Consider the following 27,005-nt stretch of genomic DNA (forward strand, 5'->3'; position numbering starts at 1 on the left):
GCTGACTGAGAGGTTAGTGGTTCAAGCCCACCCAGCAGCTCAGTGTGAGAAAGACCAATCAACCTGCTTCCACAAAAATTATAGCCAAGAAAACTTCATGGGGCAGTTCCACTCTGTCACATGGGGTCACTATGCCTTGGAATTGACTCAGCGGCTCCTAACAACAACAGTACCTTCTTTGAGGAGAAAAAAAGAAAAAATTTTTTTTTCTTTTTTTTTTTGAGGAGGGAAGGTTAATAATTGGGAAGGGGCAAGAAAGAACTTTCCATTTAATGTCTTTGGTGTCAAAAATAGTAAATACTTAGGCATTGTCATGGATTTAATTATGCCCCCCCAACAATGTGTGTATTAGCTTGGTCAGGCCATGATTCCCAGTATTCTATGGTAGTCCTCCATTTTGTGATTATAATTTTATGTTAAAGAGAATTAGGGTCGGATTGTAACACCCTTACCAGGTAACATCCCTGATCCAATATAAAGGGAGTTTCCCTGGGGTGTGGCCTGCACCACCTTTTATCTCTCAAGAGAAAAGGAGATGGAAGTAAGCAGAGTTGGAAACCTCATACCACCAAGAGAGCAGTGCCAGGAGCAGAGCATATCATTTGGACCTGAGGTTCCTGTGCTGAGATGTTCCCAGACCAAGGGAAGACTGATGAAAAGGCCCTTCCTCCAGAGTTGACAGAGACAGCCTTCCTCTGGAGCTGGTGCCCTGAATTCGGACTTCTAGCCTACTGGGCTGTGAGGGAATAAACTTCTCTTTGTTAAGACCATCCACTTGTGGTATGTCTGTTATAGCAGCACTAGATGACTAAGACAGGCATCAGAAATATCAAATATTTAGGGATAAATTTGACAAAAGATGTGCCAGACCTATACACTGAAAACTGTAAAAAAAAATTGCTGGAAAAATTAAAGAAGAGTTAAATAAATTGAGAGATATACTGTCATCATAGATCAGAAGACTCACTATTGTGAATATGTCAACACTCCACAAATTTATCTATAAATTCAATGGGGGAGGGGGACAGAACAAGTTGATCAGTTTCTACTCAAATGAAAAGGACCTAGACTAGTGTAAATAGCTTTGAAAATAATAAAGTTGGAGAATATACATTATCTTATTTCAAGAATTGTTGTAAAGCTTCAGGAATCAAGACAACGTAGTGCTGGCATAAAGATAGACATAAGTATGACTGGGAAAGACCAGAGTCTAAAAATATGCTCACATACATATGTTCAACTGCTTTTAAACAAAGTTGCCAAGGCAACTTAATGAAGAATGGATAATCTTTCCAACAAATATGCTGGAATAATTGGGTAGCAATATGAAAAAAAAAAGAACCTTGATCTTCACCTCACATCACATACAAAAATTAACTTGAAATGTATTATATCCAAATGAACAAGTTAAAACTAGAAAGCTCCTAGAGGGTCGGTATGAGTCGGGGACTGCCTGTATATACATCTGACAAAAGATTATATCTAAAATATTTAAAGAAATCTTACAACTCAATAATAAAACACATACACAATTAAAAACTGAGAAATAGTTTTGAACAGACACTTTACCAGGAAGGCATACAGATGTCAAAGAAGCACATGAAAAGATGCCAAACACAATTAGCTATTAGGAAAATGCAAATTAAAACACAAAGATCTATTTGGGGTAATAAAAAAAGTTTTGGAAATAAATAGGGGCAGTGAATGCACAACATTATGAATATAATTAATGCCACTGAATTATACATTAAAATGGTTAAGATCACAATTTTTATATTATATGTATTTTATATAATAAACACACAATGAGATACCACTGTACACCCTCTAGGATGCACAAAAGTAAAAAGACCATCATCCCAAGTGTTAGCATGTGAAGAAATTGAACTCTGCTGATGGAAATGTAAAATGATAAAAGTACTTTGGAAACAATTAGGCAATTTCTTAAAAAGTTATACTTGTGTCTACCGTATGACCCTACCATTCTATTCCTAGGTATTTACTCCTGAGAAACGAAAACACATGTCCTCACCAAGGCTCCTATACGGAAATGTTCATAGAAGCTTTATTTTTAATAGCCAAACACTAGAAGCAACTCAAATGTCCCTGAACAGGTGAATGGATAGACGGTGTGATACACCCATACAATAGAGCATTACTCAGCCAGAAAAAGAATCAGCTATTGGTAGACCTCACATACAGATGAATCTCAAAGTAGTTATCCTGAGTGAAAGACGCCAGATCCAACAAAAGTACGTACTGTATGATTTCACTTACATAAAATTCTGGAAAATGCAAACTGATCTATAATGACAGAAAGCAGATTAATGGTTGCCTGGGGACGGGAGATGGGCTGGTGGGAAGGAGGAAATTACGAAGCACCCAAGGAAACTTTTGGATATGTTCGCTGTCTTGATTGTGATGATGGTTCTGTGATTACACACATATGTCAAAGCTCATCATACTGTGCACATGTTAAACATAGCAGTTTATTGTGTGTCATTCATGCTCAGAGATCATGATTTTTAGAAGATAAAGAACAAATTTCCTTATGGCTATAATTTTGCAAATTTATATGTTATCAGACGAAGTAGATCTCATAACAAAATGCTTTGTAAGAAAAATAACGCCCTGACGTGGAATGGCAAAAATCACTTTAAATAATGAAACACAATCATTGAATGCGTTCCTATCAAACAACAAGGAAATAATGTAAGTAGAAATGTAATTTGAAAGAGATGAAAATCTAAGCGTCATGAAATAGTAAATCCTACATTATCGCGACGTAATAGAACAAGTAGGCAAAGAATTCAAGGGTAAACCTAAACAGTGCAATAAATGGAGTAAAGGTAACATAGCTGGGGGGAAATTAGCTGATAGGACAAGGGAATACACTTTCTTTTTTAAATATTCACAGATCTTCAAGCAAAATTGAGTGTGGACTGAGAGAGAAATGTGTATTTAATAAGTGTTAAAAAAAAAAAGAGAGAGAACTTCATGTTTAGGTCAATCTGAAGTTAAATTACAAATCAGTGACAAAACTGAACTTAAAAACCCAAATCACATGGAATTAAAAAAAAATACTCTTAAATAATGTCCTTGTCAGTAGCTCTATTTAAAGAACAAAAACATAAATACGGCACGCCAAAACATGTGGGAAGCTGCCCAAGCTGTCCTTAGGGAAAGGCACTGCTCTAATGCCCGAGGTAACGACAAGGTATTCAAATGGAAGTTCTGGCTGAGTTACCAAGGCTCAATAAATGCCACCCTCTGAACGAGCTGCCAGATAAGACACTGAATTTCAGGTGAGGTAGCTGAACATTGGTTAATCTTACCAGCTATGTCAAAGGTTTAAAACAGTCAGAAATTGGAGGACTTGGGTGGAGAGCTTACCTTGGTGACAGTCCCCCACCATAACCTGAAGCCAAGTAGGGGGTGAGGAGGTACTTCTCTAATCACCTCAAGAGCGAGGGGCTTTAAAAAGACCATTATGTGAGCTTCATATGTTCCCTGCAGCTGGGCGGTCGCAGTAGAGCATAGGGGATTCAAGTCTAAGAAACCTAAAGGGTAGGTGCGGTGGCAGGGCACAGGCAGGGCTAGCTTGCTCAGGGAAGGACACCGGAGAAGCGGCCGCTATGCCAGGCACCCCACACTCCAGGGCTGTCTGGCTGAAGGATTGTTTCCAGTGGACCAGTAAGAAAGAGCTGACATAGGGTGTTGTAAATCCCGTCCAGAAGGGCTGTTGGGGGAGCGAGAGAACCTCAGTAGAAGGACAATGAAATTGAACCCTGAATGTTGAGATGCAGTGACCTGCTGAAGCAAGGATGCATTCATTCTCATCCAGGGAGGTCCCTGTGATGGGGGCGGAAGCTTGCCCTGGAAGAATCCACAAGGGAAATGACTGCCAAGTCACCACAACAGTGCCAACCAAGTAAAGACTTTCCTGCTTCCCATTTCCCTCTCCTTTCTGCTGCCCCAACCATGAAGCGGACAGAGACCACCGTTAGCTAGATGGTGGCGGAGGAGAATCCAGTCACTCCTTCCTATCCTGTCTGCAGGCCTCTTCCTCTGACAAGCCAGGGCTTGGCGTGAGAGTGTGGTGGGGTGTGGGGAGAGCAGTGGTGTGCTGGTAAATGCTTAACAGCCAGCTCTCTTGGGTGGGGGTGGAGAACACCCCAATTTCTAGTGTTTGCCAATTTCCATGGTGTAAATATTCCCACCGTGGCTGATTTTCAGCCACCAAAGTGATTTTACTGAATGCAGAATTGCAAAGAGATGTGCGCAGTCAGCTTTGCCAAGCTGGCAGGAGCCCACTCCAGCACACCATTGGGAGAAAAGCTTCAATTTTAAGTCAAATGAAAAACTTGGACTCTTACAGGGACTGGACATTTTCTTTGCCAGAATGAGACAGTTTCTACAACCAGAAAAAGTGTGGAGCATCCCTGAGCTTTCATCCAGGAACAAGGAATGAACTCACTTCTCTAAACAGAGTTGTTGAAAACAAAAAAATAAAGTTGTTACTTGATTATAACTTACAAGTCACTTCTGTTCCATGTGCCACTCATATATAAAATTAAAGATTTGTCACAACGAATTTAGTTTCTGCCTAAGGAATTTGGAAAGAGAAGGAAAAAACAGCAAATCAGAAGAAGTGGAAAGAGTGACACACTTTCCTCTGATGAAATAACAGTGGCAAAATCAAATAACAGAGGAGAAATAAAGACCCAGCATCAATTAGAGTCTCTGGACTTCTGAGCTGGCCACTGAAAACGGTGGCTGTTACTGTTTTAAGCACAACCCACAGTAAGAAATGTATTTTACATGCATCCAGTTCCCGTATTCCTACTATCTCCAATGTGCTCTGAGGCATCCTATTTAACACTATTCTAATCTGTCTACTACCATCTATCTGTCAGTTCATTGTACTGTGTGGCTTGCATGTTGCTATGATGCTGGAAGCTATGCCACTAAAAAACCCAAACCCAGTGCCGCTGAGTCGATTCCGACTCATGGCGACTCCGTAGGACAGAATAGTTTTTCAAATAACAGCAAGGTTTTCCACAGAGGGTAGTTTTCTGGGGAGCCTCCAGACTCAGACAGACTAGGAGAAAAGGCCCGGAGATCTATTTCTGAAAACCAGCCAGTGAAAACCCTAAGGGTCACAATATAACATGGACTAATATAGTGCTGGAAGATGGGGTCCTTTGGCTGGAAGACACTACGCAATACTGGCAACGATGGACTCAAACACATGAATGAACGATCATGATAATGGCGCTCAAAAAGGCAATATTTTGTTCTGTTGTACACAAGATCGCCATGAGTTAGAGTCAACTCAATAGCAACTAAAAACAGCAACAACATTCCAGTCTAATTTTTTTAAACGCTGGCCGTGGCCTGCTGAATAGATTTTATGACCCCTACTGAGTCATGTACAGAGTCATGATCCAGAGTTTGAAAAGCTCTGATGGCCTCTGTGCCTCACACGTTGCCACGTTCTCCACTAAGGAACCTGCTATGCACTTGGACTCTCTTAGTAAGCAGCTGCTTAGCATTCTCTTGCCCAGGCTGAACAACTCCATTCATTTCTCCTCCTCTTCCTTCAGTGGCTCTGCCCCGTTTGAAATGCCCCCGTCCCTCCTTTCCCTTTCAACAGGAGGCCACAGTTCCGATTCAGAGCTCCTGAAGTGCAGGGCTGTGTGGTTGCTGCTGTTACTCAGCCAGACCTTGAATCTCAGGGCCAAGGGCAGGTGAAACAAGAATGACATTCTGGAACTTTCTCTTCTCCTACTGTGTCTCCACCATCTGGTGTCCAGGCACCTGACCTCTGTGTCACCCTGCCCCTCAGCCCTGTGCAATCAGTGTTAAAGTAGAACTTTCAAACAGTTAAAAAAAAATAAAAGCCTCTCATGCAAATATACTGCAAGGAGTTCAAGGAGGGGAAAAAGCCAGCTTCAGTGCTCTAGGTGCACCAGGATAAAGGCCAGAGGCACAGTGTCGGGGAGGTAAGAGCACTTAGAGCCACACAGGTGCCTCTTCCCTGCCCATCTGCTGTGAGTAAGCCCACTCAATCCCACATTACTGACCAGGAGGCTGCTCGGGAAGCAGCAAGTCACCGCAAAGAAAAGGCAGGCTTTCAAGTAACTTTTCAGCCTGGCCCTTTTGGGAACCTGAAGCGAGTTCTGATCATTTATGCTGGAGGTACAGATTTGTGCAAAGAGCTGTGGCTGGAGGACAAAACTTCTCCCCACGGACCAACCCAGTTGCTGTCGAGTCAATTCCAACTCATGGCGACCCCATGGGTGTCAGAGTAGAAGTGTGCTCCACAGGGTTTTCAGTGGCTGACTTTTCTGAAGTAGATCTCCAGGCCTTTCTTCCCAGGCACTTCTGGGTGGACTTGAACCTCCAACCTTTTGGTTAGCTGCAGAGTGCATTAACCATTTGTACCACTCAGGGACTCCATTCCCCAGGAACAGGCTTGGATAATCACCGACCACTTCTTTTTCTAGTGCTGTCATTTCTCAAGGGTTCATGCTGGCTGAAGTTAAAATAATTTCCATTGCCATTTTTATTCCTTCTACTAATCTCTGAGTTTATGCACATGGCTCCTCCTTACCATCCTCATACACTTCAGCTGTTGCCTGATGTTTAATACAATTGGTGTCTAGCAGGCTTTGGACCTAGAAAGGATAACACGCTTTTCTTATACGCTGCTAGCCATGCGTTTGGCCAACCTCCTGCTTGTCCACCACCTAGCACCACGCCCCCCATATCTGTTTTCCCCAACACCATTTAATTCTGATACCCAGACATCGCTGAGGGTGTACAGGGGTCTCTTCAGCATCCCTCACTCCGCTAACATGGTGCCTTCTCCTAATTGCTTTAACCACATCCTTGCCTGGGGCAGGAGGTGAGGAACTCCAGGCTCAGAAACCACGCAGACCACCTCATAGCCAAGGCATTTCCAATGGAAGCCAACACATGGGGCACTTTGCAGCAGAGAGTTTAAGTGGTCAGCCTCACACATTTCATGTGTCTCTAAGCTGGATGTGGGTTTGCGTCTTACAAACAAAAAGCAGCTGCTGAAACAGATACCTTTCTAATTTATGGCAACATGCAAGCAATTAAGAAATCAGGCAAATCGCATTTTTCCAATTATTTACTTAGAAAAACCATGCCAAACCCTATGCCAAACAGAGGCTTAAGCCCAGATGGTAACAGAGAAGAATCTGGACCCCAGAGGGGTAAGTCCAGCTGCTGGGATGTGGTGTTCTCCTGTTCAGCCCTAAGCTGGAGGGTGAAGAAAACAGAACGAGACGGGGATCTCTCTGGACGATGGAATTTCAGTGCTTCGCATGTTTGCAAAGAAAACTTCTGTTTCAGATCCTTTAAACTTCATTCTCCTTTTTCCTAACTCCCTGGAATTTCAGGTCTCTGAATCTGTTTCTTGGAATCCACTTTCCTGTTGCCACATCAGGAAGTAAACAGACCAGGACATTGTGTAGATTTCCCCGTAAGTCAGTCCTCAGAGGACCCAAATGGGGGAAAGGTTTGCAAGTACGGGAAATAGCTCCAAAAAACATGAGGAAAGCATGCATCGTGGGTTGAGAAGAGAGCCTGCCAGGGCATGTTCTGACTTGCTTCCACTCAGCTTTGTGGCCCTGCCCTCAGGAAAGTTCCCCAGGAAGCTCCTCAGGCATTGTCAGTGGTCAGCCAGAGCAAGCCCGGCTCCCTCCTCAGCAAATCCCCCAGTGGAAGATCTTTCCAGGCCACAATTCTGCCCTCAATCCAATAACCCAGATGCTGTGAGGCTGGGGCCTGGGAAACCCTCCCTTTTTGAAAGATGCCCAGGCGAAGTTAATGCACAACCGTCTGTTTTGGGGGCTTGCAGTGTTAAGGGCATGATGGTCTTTAAAAGCCGTAGCTTTTGCAGGAGGACACACTCTGTAATTCTCACCCACCCCACCTCAGCCCACCCTGGCTGGTACATGTGAACTAACTGTACACATGCTTCAGGGAGATGAATATTCCCTTTCATACATGTGAAATTGAACTTAAACTATAAGAAGAAAGCCCATCTCCTTCATCCCTTCCTTCCTCCACCCCTCCTCCATCCTTCCTCCCTCCCGTGTCCATCCTTCCTTCCTTCTTCCCTTCCTTCCTTCTTCTTTCTCCTTCCACAGATAATTATTGAGTGTCTGATGGAGTCCCTGGTGGTGCAAATGTTTAAGCACTCAACTACTGGCCAAAATATGGGTGATTTGAACCCACCCAGAGGTGCCTCAGAAGACAGGCCTGGTGACCTGTTTCTGAAAGGCCACAGCCTTGAAAACCCTATGGAGCAGTTCTACTCTACATACATGGGGTCGCCATGAGTCAACTAACAACAAGGACTATGTGCTTGGGTGGCACACATGGTTAATGCGCTCAGCAGCTAACTGAAAGTTTGGTGGTTCTAGTTTACCCAGAGGCACCTCGGAAGAAACGCCTGGTGATATAAAAAAAACCCTATGGCACACAGCTCTACTCTGACACGCATGGGGTCATCATGAGTTGGAATCAACTAGTTGGCAACTGGTGCCTGAACAAGGCCAGTGAGGCCCGTAGTCTCTTGGAGCTTCATCTCGAGTTGGGGAGACACACACACATAACCAAGAAAAAATTCAGGTAGCAATAGCTGCTTCACAGAAAAGGAAACATGCGGATGCAGCAGTGCCCTGGGGGATCGAGCATATAGACTGAACGTGATTGATAGGAAGGTTCTAGCCACCCAAGGTCCGGGGCAAAGCATTCTTCAAGAGGATGCAGCAGGTGCAAAGGCCCTGGGGTGTAGATACATTTGGCAGGTTTTAGGGACAGAGAATTTGCTGAATAAGGGCGGAGTGGTCTGAGGTGGATCAGAAAGGGAGGCAGAGCCTTTGGATTTTATTCACAATGTGATGCAAAACCACCAGAGGGGAGTGACATGCCTGACTTATGATTTTAAAGACCCATCTGTGTGCTGTGTGGACCAGGAATTGTAAGCAGGCGAGTGTGGAGCAGGCAGCCGGCTGGGCAGGGGGACAGCAGGGGAGTTGGAAGAATGCAGACAAATTGGCGTCATTTTTGAGTGAGAGTCAACTGACTCTGCTGAGGGATGGAAGGGGGGGTGGGGGGCATGATAAGAATGAAGGATCCTTCCTAAGTTGGGGGCCTGAGTGACTGGGTGGAGATGTGCCCATAGACCAAGTGGGGGAGACTCAAGGCAGGGTTGGTGGGGGATGTAACGGGGTGATTAAGAGCAGTGTTTGGGCTGGTTCAGTTTGCTGTCCGGTAACATCTGCCACGAATGCTGGCTGTGCCTCCCAGGGCTGTGGAGCATGCTGCGTCGGGTGCCTGGCTGATGAAGGGGTGTGAAAGCCTGTCCTCCTTACCCTAACCTGGGGTAACTCTCAGGGACGCCCAGCTTCAGAGCATCCCACCATGTTGGCTGAAGCATCACAGCCATCTTCTCTCTCTGCCCAATCCTGCTTTCTTCTCTTCCCTGGCACAGGTTTCCATCCCAAGCACACGCCCTAGTTAACCTTCTGCATCGCACGAAAGTCAGTTGCCCGAGTGCATGTACAAGCCTAAGGCTTGGGGTACGCGCTAGGGTTGGAAGGATAAAACTTGAGGGTCATCAGCAGATGGCTGATATTGAAAGCTGTGGAACAGGGTAAGGCCACTATATTCGTTCCCTAGGTCCGCTAGAACAAAGTACCACACACTAGATGGCTTTGTACAACCGGGATTTATTGTCTCACGGTTCTGGAGACTAGAAGTCTGAAATGAAGTGTCAGCAGGCCACCATCTCTCTGAAGGCTCTAGGGAAGATGCTTCATCGCCTCTTCCTAGCTTCTGGTGGTTGCCGGCAATCCTCGATGTTTTTCTTCGCTTGAAAAATCCTCACTCCACTCTGCCTCCATCTTCCGTGGCCTTCAACACGTCTGCCTCTACGTCTCTTTTCTTATAAGATCACCCAAACAAAAACCTACTGCCGTTGAGTCAATTCCAACTCATAACGACCCTATAGGACAGAGTAGAACTGCCCCATACAGCTTCCAAGGCTGTAACCTTTACAGAAAGAGACTGCCACATCTTTCTCCCACAAACTGGCTGATGGAGTTGAACTGCCAACCTTTCAGTTAGCAGCAAACCGCTTAACCACTGTGCTACCAGGGCCCCTGTCATACTGAATTAGGGCCTTCCCTAGTAACCTCACCTTAACTTGATAACACCTCCAAGACCCTATTTCCAAACAAGGTCACATTCACAGGTACCAGGGGTTAGGACTTCAGCAGATCTTTTTGGGAGACTTAACTTCAACCCCTAACAACCATGTAGAGCCGTGCCTTTTGTGGTTGTAGGATAGCTTTTGACAAACACTGACACTGGGCCACCCCCAGGATCCCGACTCAGTTGTCTAGGATGAAGCTTCCACACTTTTAACAACTTCCCCAGTGCTACTAATGTGCAACCAGGGAACAGGGAGCTAGAACTGAGCCCTAGGGCACCCTGGTGGCTGAAGATCAGGCTGGGGAGGAGGAGGAAGGCAGAGTGTGGACACAACTCCCCATCCCCTGTGGCCCCTCCCCTCACATGGGTCTGTCTAACTTGCTCTCCAATATTCCCCACTGTAGAGTCCCTGGCATTTTGCAAAAATCTCTTCACTGAATTTTTTCACTTCTCTTCGTCATATTCAGCTTTGCTGCATGGATTTTCCTTGGTCATCATTTCCAACACAATAGGGCCTCACTCCTAAGGAGAAGTATTTTAACTTCAAGGGGAAACAGATTTCACTGGGCTTAGAGGGTCAATCCCATTGTAGCCTGAACTGTGAACCAGACCTCTGGGTTTGGGGGAACAATTACAGCTAGCACCGGCGGCTGTCCAGCTCTGGGGCGCCCTCACCTGGATGGCCGCCTTCAGCACAGACTCTTATCCCCAGAAAGGGCTGGAGGGGAGGAGAGGATGTTACAACCAACGCGACTGAAAGGTGAGATGTATACTGAAAATATTAACCATGGTTAGCTCTGGGTCCTGCAGCTGCGGGAGATTTTTAGATTGTGTTTAGATGTATATCCTAAATTTTCTCTAAGGAGCACATATAAATTTTTTACTTTATAGATACAGAGAAATACATATATTTTTTAAAATCTCCCTAGATACTGCCCCCACCTTGCCAAGGGCTGCAATGAATCGGGGGCTGGGTCTCCCAGCAGACTCTTAGGTTTCTACCTCTGGGCCTCTTGACGGGCAGGCGTCCTCCTGGGACCTTCTGGCTGGGCCGCTGTCAGCGATCACAGGAATTAATTTGTGGTGCGTTTTCCAAGATGTTGCTCAGGTTTGTCCATTCTCCAGACATCTCCCAGGCACAGGGGCACGGCCCTAAGCACCGAGCACCGAGCTTTTTCTCTCCCATTTGCGCCCACCTCTGGGGCAGTTACTCTCTGAGTCAGAGGACCTCTGAGGCAAGCACGAAAGTACCAATGCCCACAGGGGGATGCAGGCAGGACCCCTGGAAGCAGAGGGTGTTAGGGTGGAGGAAGCATGGGGTTCTGCAAAGCCCTCCCCGCCGTGCAGTTTGGGCTGGGACGCACAATAACACATTCAGGAAGAGGGGGGAGTGGCTTACCTCTTCAGAGTGGCAGGTAGAATCATTGGAAAATAAAAGGTTAAAAAGAGAAAAGAGAGAGGGCCCTTTGGAGCCCACAGAGACCCTGGGTGGTATAGTTAACACGCTCAGCCAATGTTGGTGGTTTGAGTCCCCCCAGATGTACCTCGGAAGAAAGACCTGGCCATCTGCTTCCAAAAAGTCAGCCACTGAGAACCCTATGGAGCACAGTTCCATTCTGACACCCATGGGGTCACCATGAGTAGGAATTGTCTCAACTCTGATTGGTTGGCTGGTTAGAGTCCACAGAGCAGCCCCTAAAATGTGAAAATAATGAAGCCATTCTGGGGGCCTCAGCCGGCCAGCATGTAATTAACCCTTTCCATGCACACAGTTCCTACTTTCACTTTATCTCCTTTGATGATCACACGGATCTGAGAGACAGAGAGAGGACAGGCAGCTGTGGTCTAAATCTGACTCCAGGAGCCCTTGGCCACACGGTCACGGGGAAACCCAATCACATCTCTCTCTCTCTCTCTCTAAGGATCACTGAGAATCCAGGCTTTCTGGCCTTGCAAACAGTGGGAGAGGAAACTGTCTTCAGTCCATCCTGGTCACAGTCTGCACCAACTTGAGTTGGGGGATCACTCTGCCCTCCTACCCCAATGTTGCCCGGGCGGACTGCAGCCTCACACAAATGCCAGACCTGGCGCAGTGCCTTAAAGGTGATGCTGTTAGGGGGAACCAGGAAGCACGAATAAGCCCCTTCTCCATGCCCTCTGCCACCAGATGCTGTCGACTCCCCACTTCTGCACTGGCCAGCTGTCTCTGGAGCCTCCCGTCATAAACGGGTCTCATCCCCTCCTCGCCCAGGTCTCTGCTTTTCATGGTAACCCTTAATGGTAGGTGACATCTGAGTTAACAGGGCCAGTGATCTTAATGGTGGGAATTTCAGACACCATGGTCAGGAGGAGGATGTCAAGGATTGAATGAACTCAAAAGTCGCCCTGAGAAGGCAGCCTCAGCCAGGTAAGGACATCTCTGCTTAGGAGAAAGCCATTTAGGGAAATCTCAACCGTTGACGTTCACCCACATCTAACACAGTGACATATACAAACACCTTGTGGAATAGCCAGGATACCAGTCTCCCAGCTGCTCCTTGTCCTTATCCTTGGCTCAGTGTGTTCCCTGCCTCTTCAAACCTCAGTTTTCTTATCTGTGAAATGGGAATCATTCATTCCATGCCTATGTCACAAGGGTTTGTTGGAATCGAACGGGACGATGTCTATCTAAATCCTAGTCTTCTTCAGGGCCCGCCCAGCCCCATCCTTAGACCCCTTCCTTGTGTTCAATCCACCCTGCAGCCCCTGTCCCCAGTAGAGGGGTCCTGCATCCACCAATAAGTCATCTTCCACAGGCTCCTAAGTGTCGAATCAGAACATGAAACAGCTTTTTTCCACAGAATACGGAGTGTGGTGGTTAGGTCCCAGACCCGGCCGCCAGGGCCATTAACCCAGGATGGAACTGAATAAGACAACAGTCTATCTCTGCTTTTAGTACATGACACTTCCCTGAAAACGTGCTCAGGACTTAATAGGCTTAGATAATGGAGGTGAGAAACTTAAGGAATGTTATCCAGTTTCTCTGTGATTCCAGCAGGTTCCACCGCAGGCCACTCTTCTCGTGGGTTTTAAGTGCTAATGTCCCCACCCCACAACTGGTCTCTCGCCCTTGCTCCTTCCTGCCGTGGTGCCTGGGCAGAAGCCTCAGGAGAGGCTTGGGTTTTAGAGTCCCTGTGAGCCTGTGCTCTGAGAAGGGAAAGAGTACTCAGTGTATGGAGGTAGACAAGAGGCAAGAAATCTACCTGTTCCTCTCCACGGCACAGGGCTGGCTCCAGACAGCTTTTCAAGGTAGTTTGCTTTCGAAGGGGCCTGGCATCCCTCCTGAGCCCCTCTTGTCTCCCAAGGCCTTCAGCAGCCAGAAGAGCCCTTCTTTGTCTGTGCCGGGATCGGAAACTCTAGGTGGTGCAAACCGTTAATGCACTTGGCTGCTAACCAAAAGACTGGTGGTTCGAGACCACCCAGAGATGCCTCAGAAAAAAGGCCTGGAGATCTACTTCTGAAAAATCAGCCATTGAAAACCCTGTGGAGCATAGTTGTACTCTGACCCCCATGGGGTTACCATGAGTTGGAGCTGACTCTGCACTAACTGGGAGTACCCGCACGAGGCCTGTCCTTTATCTCAGCCCCCCCACGGCTGTCTGTCCTCTAACAACAGCCCCTTTCCAAGCCCAGCCGAGGTAACTGGGGCTCAATGAGAGAAGCATCTTGAGGACACCACAGCACACACACAGGACTGGCTGCTGCCTCCCATGCCTTGAGATGTCTCCATTTCTTGAGAGTGCTTTGGCTTTTGTTTTTAAATCAAAAAGTGTTGTGATCTAGGGAATTCCAGGCAGTGGCAAAAGTGGAGAAGTATTTCAGATGACTGTAGGAAAGATGTATTTGGGGAATGGCTTCCCACACAAGACGGGCATTTTTCTAGCCCAAGGTCAGTTTATGCTCAGGTGGCTTTTTCTACAGAGGAACTCAGAATTTTCCAGATGGAGGCACTAATCAGTTTTGTTCTGCTTATTTCTACTGTGGCTTTCAAAGGTGTGCAGGGTCAGTGGGTGCAAGTAGGGGTCAGTGGCCAGGGTGAACTTGACCTACAGACCCTGTGCATGTAACTCCTTTCTCAAGATCTAAATTCTTCAAGGGATGGGCCTCTGCATCCCAGCACCCAGAGCACACAGAGGTTGGCCCCAACAGAGTTTCCATGAAGTGCTGGCTGAGTGGATTTCTGGCTACATAATAACAAGTAAGCAGTCCTGTCTTCATCAAGCGATCCGAAAATGCATTTACATTCTAGCTTGTCCTTTAGTGAATTATCAGATGAAGAGTTAAAACTCTGTAATAGCGACGAGCCATCATACCGGCCTCCTTCTTTCTTCTCTTAAAGATCTCCAAAGGCTGTTACTTTCTGGGATTAAAAAAAGAAAAAAGAAAGACTTAAAAAGAAGTTGTGCTAAGAATTAGCCACTAGGTAGCGCTGTTGATCAATTTATTGCCACACACCTATACTTGCCATATTGACAGTTTACTAAACCAATTTTTATACTGGGGAGGGGAGCGGTGGAGAAGGTCGTTTGTTATGTAAGAAGCATTTATTTCATATTATTTTTCACAGAGGGTAATAGGAAAAGACTCTAAAAACAAGCAGCAACAAAAACTGTCTAAGTGAGCACACAAGGCAAGGAAGATGCTCTATGTCCTAGCAGCTGGCCCAGGGTGTCTAGTGACTTTCTGCTAAAAGCTGTCATGTACCTCACATTCTTCTGCCAACACATGTCTCTGAACCTTTCACACAAGCTCATCCCCCAACCTCGTAGCTGAGTGACCCTGAGTAAATTAGTCTCTTTGCTCCTTAGTTTCCTCATCTATAAAATAGGCATAATAATACCTGTTGCCTTCGAGCCAATTCTGACTCATAGTGACCCTATACAACACAGTGGAACTGCTCCATAGGCTTTCCAAGGAGCACCTGGTGGATTTGAACTCCCGATCTTTAGCCAAGCTTTTAACTACTATGTCACCAGGACTCCTGGGATAATAACAGAACCTATAATAAAAGGTCCCTGGGAGGTGCGAACTGTTTGTGCCAGACTACTAACCTAAAGGTTGGCAGTTCAAACCTACCCAGCGGCACCATGAAGAAAAGACCTGGCAATCTGCTTCTGTAAAGATCACAGCCATTGAAATCCTATGGAGCAGTTCTACTCTGTAACATATGAGAATGGGTAATAACAATAGCATAGACTTGTGAGAATTAATGAACTAAGATATTTGGAACCTCTCAGGACAGTGTTCGGCACATAGTAAGTACATGGCTGTCACTCCCTCTGTTGTTACCATCTTGTTCCTCTTGCCCTTTTTCTACAAGGCTTCCTCTTCCATCAGGCCAAACACCACCCTGCTTTCAGTCGGGTGCCCACGGTGCAATGTTTGCACATCAAGCTTATTCACAGAGTTGTGCTACCTGGGAGCTGCAGGTCATCCATGCAATAGAGGATCATGTACTCACTGAAAATTATTTCTTATACTGATTTAATTTTTACAAAACTACATGTAAATAAATTGAAATGTAATGACTGTCTGCCTCCCCCACTAGAACACAAGCTCCAAGACAGCAGTATTGTTTTTGTAATTGTGCGTTAGGTGAAGGTTTACAGAACGAATTAGTTTCCCATTCAATAGTTTATACACAAATTGTTCCATGACACAGATTGCAGTCCCTGCAATGTGTCAGCGCTCTCGCCATTACTACCCTGAGTCACCGTTTCCATTCCTCCCGGTTTTCCTGCCCCTTCCTATCTTTACTTTTGGGCATATGTTGTCCTTTTGGTCTCATGTAGGTGATTGTTTAAGGAATAGTTTCCTTATGCATGTTATTGTTTATTTATAGGCTGTCTGTTATCGGGCTGAAAGGTCATCTCCAGGAATGACTTCAGTTCCGAGTTGGAAGGGTATTCAAGGGCTATGGTCTCGAGGGATCCTCCAGTCTCTCTCAGACCAGTAAACCTGGTTTTTATTAATTTGAATCTTTTTCTACGCCCCCCCCCCCCCCCAGCCCTCTAACCAGGACCTTCTATTGTGATCCTAGTCAGAACAGTCGGTAGCGGTAGCTGGGCACCATCTGGTCTGAGACTGGTGGAGGCTGTGATTCCTGTGGTCCATTAGTCCTTTGGACTAATTATTTCCTTGAGTCTTTGGTTTTCTTCACTCTCCCTTGCTCTGGATGGAAAGAGTCCAATAGTCTTATCTTAGATAGTCACTTACAAGCTTTTAAGACCCCAGATGCTACTCTCCAAAGTAGGATGTAGAATGTTTTCTTTATGAACTATGTTGTACCAGCTGAACTAGATGTCCCCCCGGGACTGTGGTCCTTAGCCTTCAAGCCCAGTGACTCAGTCCCACAAGATGTTTGGTTATGTCTAGGTTTTTTCCATGACTATGCCCCGTGTTGTGCTCTATTATGTATATGAATAAACGCACAGCACATACAAATATGTGTGTAGAAATATCCACAGCCAAACCTCTATATGCATGTGGGTGGACTTCCATACACCCTTCCACACCTGTTCAGGGTACATATCTACCTATGTATCCACTCATAAATTACCGTTTATTATAGTTGTTGCAGGACTGTGTAGTTACAGTATTTACCTTCATTGTTTTTTGTTCTTGCGTACCTCTCAGTGTCTTTCTTTGCCTTGGTCATGTTGTGCTGACTTCCCCCATATTGTGTCCTGCTTTTCCCTGCACCAGAGTTAACTCATGTCTATTCACTAGTTAGCGATTTTCCCTCCCTAGTCCTCCCATCCCTGGTAACCACCAAAAAAATGTTTCTTTCTGTGTGTAAATGAATAGTGGTCTCATACAATATTTGTCCTTTTGTGGCTGACATTTCACTCAGCATAAAATCCTCCAAATTCATCCATGTTGCGAGATGTTTCACAGGTTCATCATTATTCTTTATTGTTGTGTAGTGTTCCATTGTGTGTATGTACCACAGTTTATCCATTCATCTGTTGATGGACACTTAGGTTGTTTCTATCTTTTTGCAATTGTGAATTATGCTGCAATGAACGTGAGTGTGCATGTATCTATTCTTGTCACGGCTCTTATTTCTCTAGGGTATATTCCTAGGAGTGGGGTTGCTGGATCATATGGTATTTCTATTCCTAGCTTTTTAAAGAAGCACCATACTGTTTTCCATAGTGTACCATTTTACATTCCCACCAGCAGTGCATAAGAGTTCCAATCTCCCCACAGCCTCACCAGCATTTGTTGTTTTCTGTTTTTTTTTTTTAATTAGTGCCATTTTTGCAAGGGTGAGATGGTATCTCATTGTAGTTTTGGTTAACATCTCTCTAATGGCTAATGATCATGAACATCTCTTCATGTGTCTGTTAGCTGCTCAAATGTCTTCTTCGGTGAAGTGTCTGTTCATGTTCTTTGCCCATTTTTAAATTGGGTTGTTTGTCTTTTTGTTGTTGAGGTGCTGAAGCTTTCTACAAATTTTAGAGATTAGAGAGGGGAGGAATTTTGGTCACTGATCTATTCCCAACACATAGAAAAGTGCCTGGCACATGGTAGGTGTTAATGAATGAATGAATGATATTAGGGAAATGTTTGTAATATAACGAAAAATTTATGAAAAATCAATTTTGTAAAAAATAATAATAATACTAATCTGTATGTGTGTATGTAGAGTCCCTGGTAGTGCAAATAGTTAATGCTCTGCTGCTAACTGAAAGGTTGGCAGTTTGAGTCCACCCAGAGATGCCTTAGAAGAAGGCTTGTGGATCTACTTAGGAAAAATCAGCTGTCGAAAATCCTGTGGAAAGGTTGAATTGGTAAATGCAACAACGACAAAGAGCAGCTGCTGAGGCGGCTTGTGTACAACTAAGCACCTCGTGGGATTGATATCCTGGTTTGGAGATTTAGGGGCTTGGTTCCATGGGACATCCCAGTCAATTGGTCTAACATTGTTTTTAGTTTTTGTTCTATCTCCCTGTTCATTTCATAGTGCCTGGATCTTAAAAGTTTGTAAGTGGTCATCCAAGGTACAACAATTGGCCTCTATTCACCTGGAGCAGCAGAGGGAGAAGGAGAGGCAGCAATCAAAGGAGGAAATGGAATACATGTCTAATTGCCTCCACGAACAAGTGCCTCCTTTGCCATGAGACCAGAAGAACTGGATGGTGTCCAGCTACCATTACAGAACGTTTTGATCAAAGATTCTACAGAAGAATCCTGATCAAAACCGGGAAAATGTAGAACAAAATTTCAGATTATCATGGAATCCAGGCTTTCTAGAGCCACTGAAGCTAGATGACCCCTGAAACTATTGCCCTGAGATAATCTTTAAAACTTGAATCATAACTATCCACTGAGTCATCTTTAAACCAAACAATAGTTTAGCTTAATTAGTAACAAATGTCTGTCTTGAGCATTGTGCTCTTCTAAAGAGTTATCTATCTATAAGGGATCAAACTGACAATAGCAACTTGAAAGATTAGATGAAAAGCTTATGGGCAGTGAGTTTATCTTAATGGTGGTGGAATAATTTGGAAAAGGATAGTGAGAATGGTTGCACAACTTAAAGAATATAATCAATATCCTTGAATTGTACATGTAAAAATTGCTTCATTGGTGTGTGTTTTCCAGTGTATATTTTTACCAAAAAAAAGAAAACCCTATGGAGCACAGTTCTATTCTGACATGTGGGGTAGCCATGAGTCAGAATCCTTATACCATATTTTTACACAAATAACGCATACCTTCCACCTTTATTTGCCAGCTGTGCCCTCCTCCCATGAGATATTTTAGTAAGCCTGCTATGCTAATTTTTTACAGAAATATGTGTATATACACACACACACACACATATACACGTATATACATAGAGAGAGAAAAACACTCAAAAGAAATACATGAAAATTCTAACAGTGATAATCTGCAAGTAATGAAATGGTGTTTAAATACTTTTTATTATTTCCTCAATTACCTACAATGAAAACGTGTATAAAATTTGGGGGTGGGGATGATATGACCGAAAAGACTGAATAGGAGGCATTGCAATGGAACATTTGGGGACCTTGGGGGAGGGAGCCATCTCAAGATGTAGCATGAGTTGCTGTCATAGAGGCGTCAGTGCTGGAGACAGGCTGAGCCCGCCGCTAGCCCTGTGACCATGGATACTGTGCAATTGAATTCCCCGGTCTAGCTCAGGGCTGTCTTCCCAGGCCAAGGCAGCCGGAGGAACTCTTGCACTGCTCAAGGGCTGGGTAGTCTTTCCCCCGCCTTAGAAGGGCTGGAGAAGCTGAAGATGCACAGAAAGGCCCTGTCTGCCTCTTTCACTTATTGGTGTCTGAATAGGTGGGGGAAGCCAGCAGGGACCAAGAAGGAAACTGAGTCAAGCCTGAAGCCTGGGGTGATGGGGACCACCACCTTGGGGCCAGACTTCAGCCTCACCACAGGTCTTTATAGGGCCAAGCCTCTGTTTGGGACAGAAAACACCACCAGGGTGAACCTGCATCAGTGCCCATCCCTAGGACTAAATCGTGGGACCCTGGAGGAGAGGGAGCTGCTGTGTTAGATCCCGTGTTGGCTCCTGATAACCCCGAGAAGCCAGTGAATATGAGGTTACTCACAGGCAGCCTGTGGCAACTTGGCTTTCATGCTTTCCATAAATTTAAATAGTCATCTGACTCCCCTGCTTTCCTTCTGGTGGCCAGGCCAGTGGAGCTCTCTCTGACTTGGAGCTCAGCGCTGGGCCTTTGCAGAGTGAACGGCCTCAGCTCTCAGCCACTGTTGAGGAAACCCCCCTGGCTGAGCCTCCGTCCACTGCCTACGCCCAACCAGGGCAACATGACTATGCTAAACCCACAGTGTCCACTGGGGTCACTCACTTATATCCAAAGGTTCTCAGGTTTGATGCTTCATCTTCCCTATTGCCTCTGAAGAAAACGAATAGTTCAAATGCAACTGTATCAACTAGTATTGAATAACTGCTGTTATTGCGCTTTTTTGCTACATATGCAAGTTTCCAAAAAGTTATCGCCTATCCTTTCCAAAGATCTGGAGACCCCTGTTCCATTCCTCCTTTATCCGCTTGAGGCCAGATTCCGCCTCTCCACACTGGTATGGTGGTGACTTCATCTTGAAAACATTGTCATTCCTTCATACCAACTGGTTGACAGCACCTGCCCTGAGTTCACTTCCCACATTGGCATCCCTGAGCCCTCCCCCAAACACCCCTAAGGTCCAGCAACAAAGGGGTTAACACCTTCCAGGGCCCAGACAGCTCAAGGACCTCCATCCAATTGCACGAGTCCCTTAGAATTTGCTGGTGCTCATGCCTTCCCAACTGTTCAATACTTGGAATATCACCCTGGGAACTGGCCCATTTCAATTATGGAGAAGACAGGGTGGGCTACAGCTGGGGCTGTAGAAGCTCTCGAGAACCTCCGACATGGGGCAGAAGGACCCTGCCCAGTCAGGTCTCAGCCTGTGGCTCTGAGGCAGGGCCCAGGCAGAAGTGCCCAGAATTGCAGTTTGCAACAAGCAATATGGTAGAACATCCTCCCACACATTCCCAAGAATTTCACCCCAGCTTCCTGGTCACCACCTCTGCTGCAGCAGTGGAACCTGACAGCTCAAGCCACTGCTGTTGGCTGCTGCCCACCGCTGGCTGCGTGCCCTCCTGTGGGTAGGGCCCTCCGAATGCTAACCTGCATCGTCTCTACCCTGAGGACTGGCCTGGGTTAGGGTTTGGGCCCAAAGTCCCCTGCTCTCTCTTAAATGCTGCAACCCTCACTTTCTCCCCCAGACCACAGGAAAGGACCCAAAAGCATTCCTGTGTTTGAGGAAGTTAATTCATAACCCTAACAAAAAATCAGACATGTAGCTAGTGTTGGCAGGTTTCTCCTTTAAGTATTTCTAGTTAAAGGACATTATCAAGCTATGCATTTTGTGCCAAACTGGGAGCCTCCTTGGCCTAGGGGTACTTCGGTTGCCAAAGTCCCCACCATGGGCAGCACAGACCAACCGGCTGTCACCTGCATGTGGTTCAGAGGATGAGGTCAACGGTACACCACAGCAAAGGCACAGGATGGGTGGATGAGGGACCAGTCAGCACTCGCTGGTACTGTGGCTGTGCTCTGGCTTATGGAAGAGGACAGTGCTATACACAGAAGGAACGGGAGAAGGCATGCAGTCAACGTTTGCTCTGCAGAGATTCCAGGGAGCAAAGTGGGCAGAGATCCTCCCTCCTTCCAGCTCCTCCAACCCAGGGGACAAGCAATCTGTTTTTCCAGAGCCTTATCTAGATGATTTTCTAGTTTGGCGATACAGGTGGAGGGCATAGGGCTAAGCGCACAGACTGTGGGGCCAGCCTGCCTGGGTTGAAATCCTGATTCTGGCACTTAGTAGCCATGTGACGCTGGGCATGTACTTAACCTGAGACTCATCTACAAGACGGGGATGAAGACACCCCCACCTCAGCCTTTTGAGGACTACACGATTCTGACTCATGGCGACCCTATAGGACAGGGTGGAACCGCCCCATACGGCTTCCAAGGCTGTATATCTTTATGGAAGCAGACTGCCACATCTTTCTCCCATGGAGCTGCTGGTAGGTTTGAACTGCTGACCTTTCAGTTCACAGCTGAGCGCTTAACCACTATGCCACCTAGGCTCCTTTTGTTGAGGATTAAAAGAGTTAATACATTTAAGACACTAATAACAGTGCCTGGTGCTGAGCAAGTAATTACTCAATAAATATTCGCTGCTTTCACCAATCTGCTTTGTTTTGCAGTGTGGACCTGAAGGTGGGTCCGTGGGTCCCCTCTCCTCTGCCACACACACACACAGTGCTCAGGAGAGCCAGTTTCTGGGATTAGATTTCAATATGTGCCCTTTCCAACTGTCTGGAGATGCCCTAGGCTGGAAGGAAGAACTTAGGGGGGGAGGCCGGGTTAGTTTTTATTCAGTGGTTGTCTTTTTAATGTGTTGGCACTGATGTTGTGAGTTTTCCCCTCATTTTTTTAAATCTCAAATCTTGACAGTGGACCCCTATCTAGATCAATACTAAACTGCCCCCAGGGGTGGACTCAGCTGGTTATGGGAAAGGCAGTGCCCCACAGGGTTTTCTTGGCTATAATCTTTATGGAAGCAGATCGCCAGGTCTTTGTGCCGCAGAGCTACTGGATGGGTTTGAACCTTTCAGTTAACAGCTGAGCGCTTAACTGTTTGCACCACCAGGGCTCCTTTTGGCCCTCCTAGCAAGAAGGAAAAGGCTTAACCCAGGCCTCAAGCAGCACACAAGGGCACTTACAGGCTGCCCCCCTCCCATGCGAATGCCCCAGGCTGTTCAGACCCAGTCTGGGCCCAACTTCCCTTGTATTTTTTTGCAGGGTGGGGGCTGGCCACAGAACTCTCCCTTGAGCTTTCGGCAACACCCCAGGAGCCACCTTCATTCCCGCACACTAAAATCAGTGCCTCTGGTTATAACCTGGATAAGTGTGAAAAGCTGGTGGCCAGGGCTGTATGAGTCCTGAGGGACAGACAGGAGAACCCTCGAGTAACCCTGGCATCCAATGGAAGAACTGTGGCGAAGGTCAGAGGCCACCTCACTTTTGGCTCTGACTTGTGAAGCACAGGGCCCCCATCCCAAGAGTCAGATTATAAAGTGAACACTGTTTTCTGTTTCTATTGTTAAAAAAACAAGAACAAAACCACAGTTCCAGCCTCCCAGACAAAATGGCTCCAAATGGCCTGAAATGAAAGCTTCTCATGAAGAAAGGGTTATGACACAGCGGTTAAGAGCTTGGCTGCTAACCAAAAAGTCAGCAGTTTGAATTCACCAGCCACTCCCTGGGAACCCTATGGGGTAGACCTACTCTGTCCTATAGGCTGGCTATGAGTCAGGATCGACTCGACAACAAAGGGTGTGAATTTTTGGGGGTATTGTGCTTTGCTATCAGATGCTGTCATCTACTATATGACCTACGAAAGGCTAAATAATCATCACGTTTTTGTTTTTCAGTTAACAATTAGCTCCCCATGTTACCATTCCATGTATCAAAAAGACATAAAAGGATACGAAATTCCTGGAGCTGGGCCAAGAAAGGGGAAAATATTTAGTTAACTTAATCATCTTGTCTTTTAAAAAATCATATCCTCTCATTGACTTGTACATGTATAAATTGTTGAATTGGAAAATGGTTTGTTATATACGTTTTTACCAAAAAAAAAAAAAAAAAAAAAAGATGACATTATCACTCACTCAGCGGTCCAATGGTTTTTAAATATAATTCACACCTAGTATGGCCATGTAGTGCCCTCATGGATCCTCACCCCTTAACTGGCTGGCATGGCATTTTCTCAGGGGCCTGGAGGTCTGGGGACTCTGTTCCAGAGTATCTCTAGAATTAAATGATTATCTGTGTCCTTCGTGCCTCCCCACATCTGAGGCAGAAACGCACACCTTGGTTGTTGACCTGATGGGAAGTGTCTTGGGTAGAACCCAAGGAGAATGAGGATCAAAGGGATGGCCTAACCCTCCTCTCTATTCTTCTAGTTCCTATCCCAGCTCCCCCCACCCTCTTTCTCTTAAAAGTGCTTGAAGGCTCCCTGCTTCTCCAAGTGTTAATTACCTTCGCCCAGGGTGACTATGCACTTTCCTTAGTCTTCTTTTTGGTTGAGTATGGAATGCAGCATATCCAGCTGGTCCTTGCCCTGGAGGCCAAAGGGAAAGAAGATAGGTAATGAGAAAGGGAGATGCCTCAGCCTGAGAAGCCTATGGCCTACCTACCGTCTTGGTGGTACCTTAACAACCGAGCCCAGGGACCCTGTAGGCAGCTTCTCCCCAGCCTCTGCTGGACTTCATTTCATCAAGCTCATGGGAAGTCAAGGACTTCCCGTTAGAGTTTTGCATACCAAATCAGATTCCACAGAACGCCAGGCTTTCTTCCAAGTCAGCTGCCTGATTTCTCTTCAGCCCACCCAGTTGTCTCTTGGCCTTTGGCCTTAGCATGAACCAGAAGGGACCTACTAGGAGACAGATTGAGCCAAATTTTTCATCTCAGAGATGGAGAAATGAGACACAGCCCAGAGAAGCCTCAGCCCCAAAGTCACACTATTATCAGGTAGCAGAGATAATTTCCCAATTTCCAGTCCTGTGCCATTTCTTAAACAGCCTCCTCTGCCTCCTATTGGCCTGTGTTTATTTTCCCTGTGGTGTGGTCTCTGGAATTTTCTGTTTCCAACTAAGTCTGCCCCTGGGATGAGGTAATGACCCCCTAGTTCCCATCAAAGGAATCATCATGGCTCCATGCCAGAGCCACCCAACTGGCTAGCAAATGGGCAGCTACATCACGAGTGCCAAGATACCCACAATCTAAAATGAAGCCGTAATGGCAAGGCCTGGAAAGGAAATTCTCAACAGCTCTGAAGAAAACAGATTGCAAGAATAGAGGGCTGGGGCAGATAGCTGAACTAGGGGAACAGAACCCTGCTGTCAGGCATCTGTAAAGGGCCAGGGTCTGCACGGAGAGGCTCCCTGCCCACTGCAGATGCCCGTCCGTTTCTGCAGTGCTGTCTCCATCTGCCAAGGGCTTGGGCTCTGGCACTGGACCTGACGGGCAGGCTTTCTGACACAGCTGCAGCTCCAAGCTGTAGAAGCCCAGCACCTTCTAAGTAAATATCTCATAGCAGCCAGCTCCTCCTCAAACGGGGCATGAGGGGCTGATCTCTGAAGGTTCAAGAAATCGGAACCACTGGCTTCTGCCACTTTAGGGTTATAATATAACTAGATCATTTGCATTAAAAAATGTTTCCTAAAATATCAAATAACTTCTACAGTTGAATGGAAAAATGAGATAAAGCAATCATGCTTGAACATAGACAATTTGCTAATATTTCTCCTTTCCAGAGAGGATGATGGGAAACCCTGGTGGTGTAGCGGTTAAGAGTACAGCCGCTTGCTCCTGTCTGGAGGGGAGATGAGAAGGCAGAGGGGGACAGAAGCTGGCTGAATGGACATGGGGAATACAGGGTGGAGAGGGGTGTGCTATCTCATTAGGGGGAGAGCAACTAGGAGTACATAGCAGGGCATATATAAATTTTTGTAAGAGAGACAGACTTGATTTGTAAACTTTCACTTAAAACCCAATAAAAAATAATAAAAAAATAAAAAACAAGGATAAGGAAGGCTGGGAAAGAAGGAAGGTATAATTATGTGTGAATTGGGGAAAAATCCTAATACTTTTAGTACTTTTCAAGCATTTAATACTTACATTATAATATAGCTAATAAAATATAGGTACTAAGAAGATAATCTATGGAAAACATTTAACATTCACAGTAAATTCAAGATTAAAAAAAAAAAAAAGAGTTCAGCTGCTAACCAAAACGTTAGCAGTTCAAATCCACCAGGCGCTCCTTGGAAACCCTATGGGGCAGTTCTACTCTGCCCTATAGGGTCACTGTGAGTTGGAATCAACTCGATGGCAATGAGTTTTAGAGAGGATGGTGAAGCTCAAGGCAAGCAGGAGCCCAGGGTTTTGGTGATGAATTTTTAGGAAGTGAATCTCTCTGACTCCTACATCATACTAAGTCTTCAAAGCTGGTAGTTAAGCTTTGATCCATTATTAAAAACCCAACAGAGGATTGGAAGGCAATGAGAGGTATCCATAATTTTGCATCTCTTTATTCACTGACTCATGGATTTCTGGTTTTTAAAATGAAAAACACTATAAATGGCAGCTGGCAATCCCTTGGCAAAGTGCTCAGCGCACCAGCCAATTGGTTTCCAATGGTAAAAGCAAAATAGGAAAACTCTGGCTCATCGATTAGTGACCACAGTTATGTAACAGTTACAGGAAGAACTACATAGTAGGAATAGCAGTCTAATATCCGTCAGGCTATTTTTACTAAAGAACCATGTAACCAGAGCCCTGGAAGAGCTGGAGGAAGAGGACTGGGAAAAGACCCTGAGAGGAGCAAGCAGAAGGGAAGGGGAACACGGAGAAGGACTAGAAGTTAGAGGAGGATGGATGCAAATTGCCTTGTGCAGACTGCATTGGAAAGAGTACCAGTTTGGGTCAGAGAGCCCTCTGAGCAAATCTGTTTCCTTACTTAACTGTGTAAACTTGGCAACTGACTTCAACCCAACAGCAAAAATGCAGACTGAGATCTCTCCTGCTGAGTCATGAGGAGCGAGAATGACTGGGGTAGAGCGTATGCTTGGTGGATGTTTATTTTCCTTTGTTGTTAAGGAGTGTGATCTTGGATAAAACCATTTGATTTCTTGGCACCTTGGATTTCTCTTACATAAAATAAAAAAAAAAATAGGAAGGCACAAATAAAACATACGTGATAGGAAATTATCAATGTTTGAAGTACATAAGATCAGAGCAGGAAGGCTCAAGGAGAAGACTTGTCTACTTTTCTTTGACATGTTTCCATTGTAGTAGGCAGTTGAGTGTGACTGTATGTATTATCCCTGAGCCTCTGTTAAGGCCCAAAGTCAAGGACAAAAGCAGTTGAGAAATTCTAGAGATAGCCCTACTACATCCACTACCACACTCCACAAACCCTCGACTACTGTAAGTAGAAGACTGTAGAAAGATGTTGCCTAGGCAGGTGACATGCTCACCTTGGAGTTTGGGGCCAGTTTAAATCTACAACTGATGATCGCTTCTTATCTGGAAATTTTAGTATGCAGAAGGTCCCAAGGATGGTCTTCACTAGCAGGACCTGAGGCA

General features: G+C 45.7%; 1 protein-coding gene across 1 annotated transcript in view; it reads right to left on the minus strand.

Moving 5' to 3' along the window:
* Positions 1–14,587: 14,587 nt before the first annotated feature.
* Positions 14,588–27,005, minus strand: part of C17H13orf46 (chromosome 17 C13orf46 homolog) — a 28,095-nt gene continuing 15,677 nt past the window's right edge. The window contains exons 6-7 of the mRNA XM_049856254.1: positions 23,895–23,976; positions 14,588–14,653 (exon numbers count right to left, since the gene is read on the minus strand). Coding sequence (XP_049712211.1) covers positions 23,910–23,976 — 67 coding nt within the window. The 3' untranslated portion in view covers positions 14,588–14,653; positions 23,895–23,909. The remainder of the gene's footprint in view (positions 14,654–23,894; positions 23,977–27,005) is intronic.

This window comes from Elephas maximus, chromosome 17 (assembly GCF_024166365.1).
Source record: "Elephas maximus indicus isolate mEleMax1 chromosome 17, mEleMax1 primary haplotype, whole genome shotgun sequence".
NCBI classification, from domain to species: domain Eukaryota; kingdom Metazoa; phylum Chordata; class Mammalia; order Proboscidea; family Elephantidae; genus Elephas; species Elephas maximus.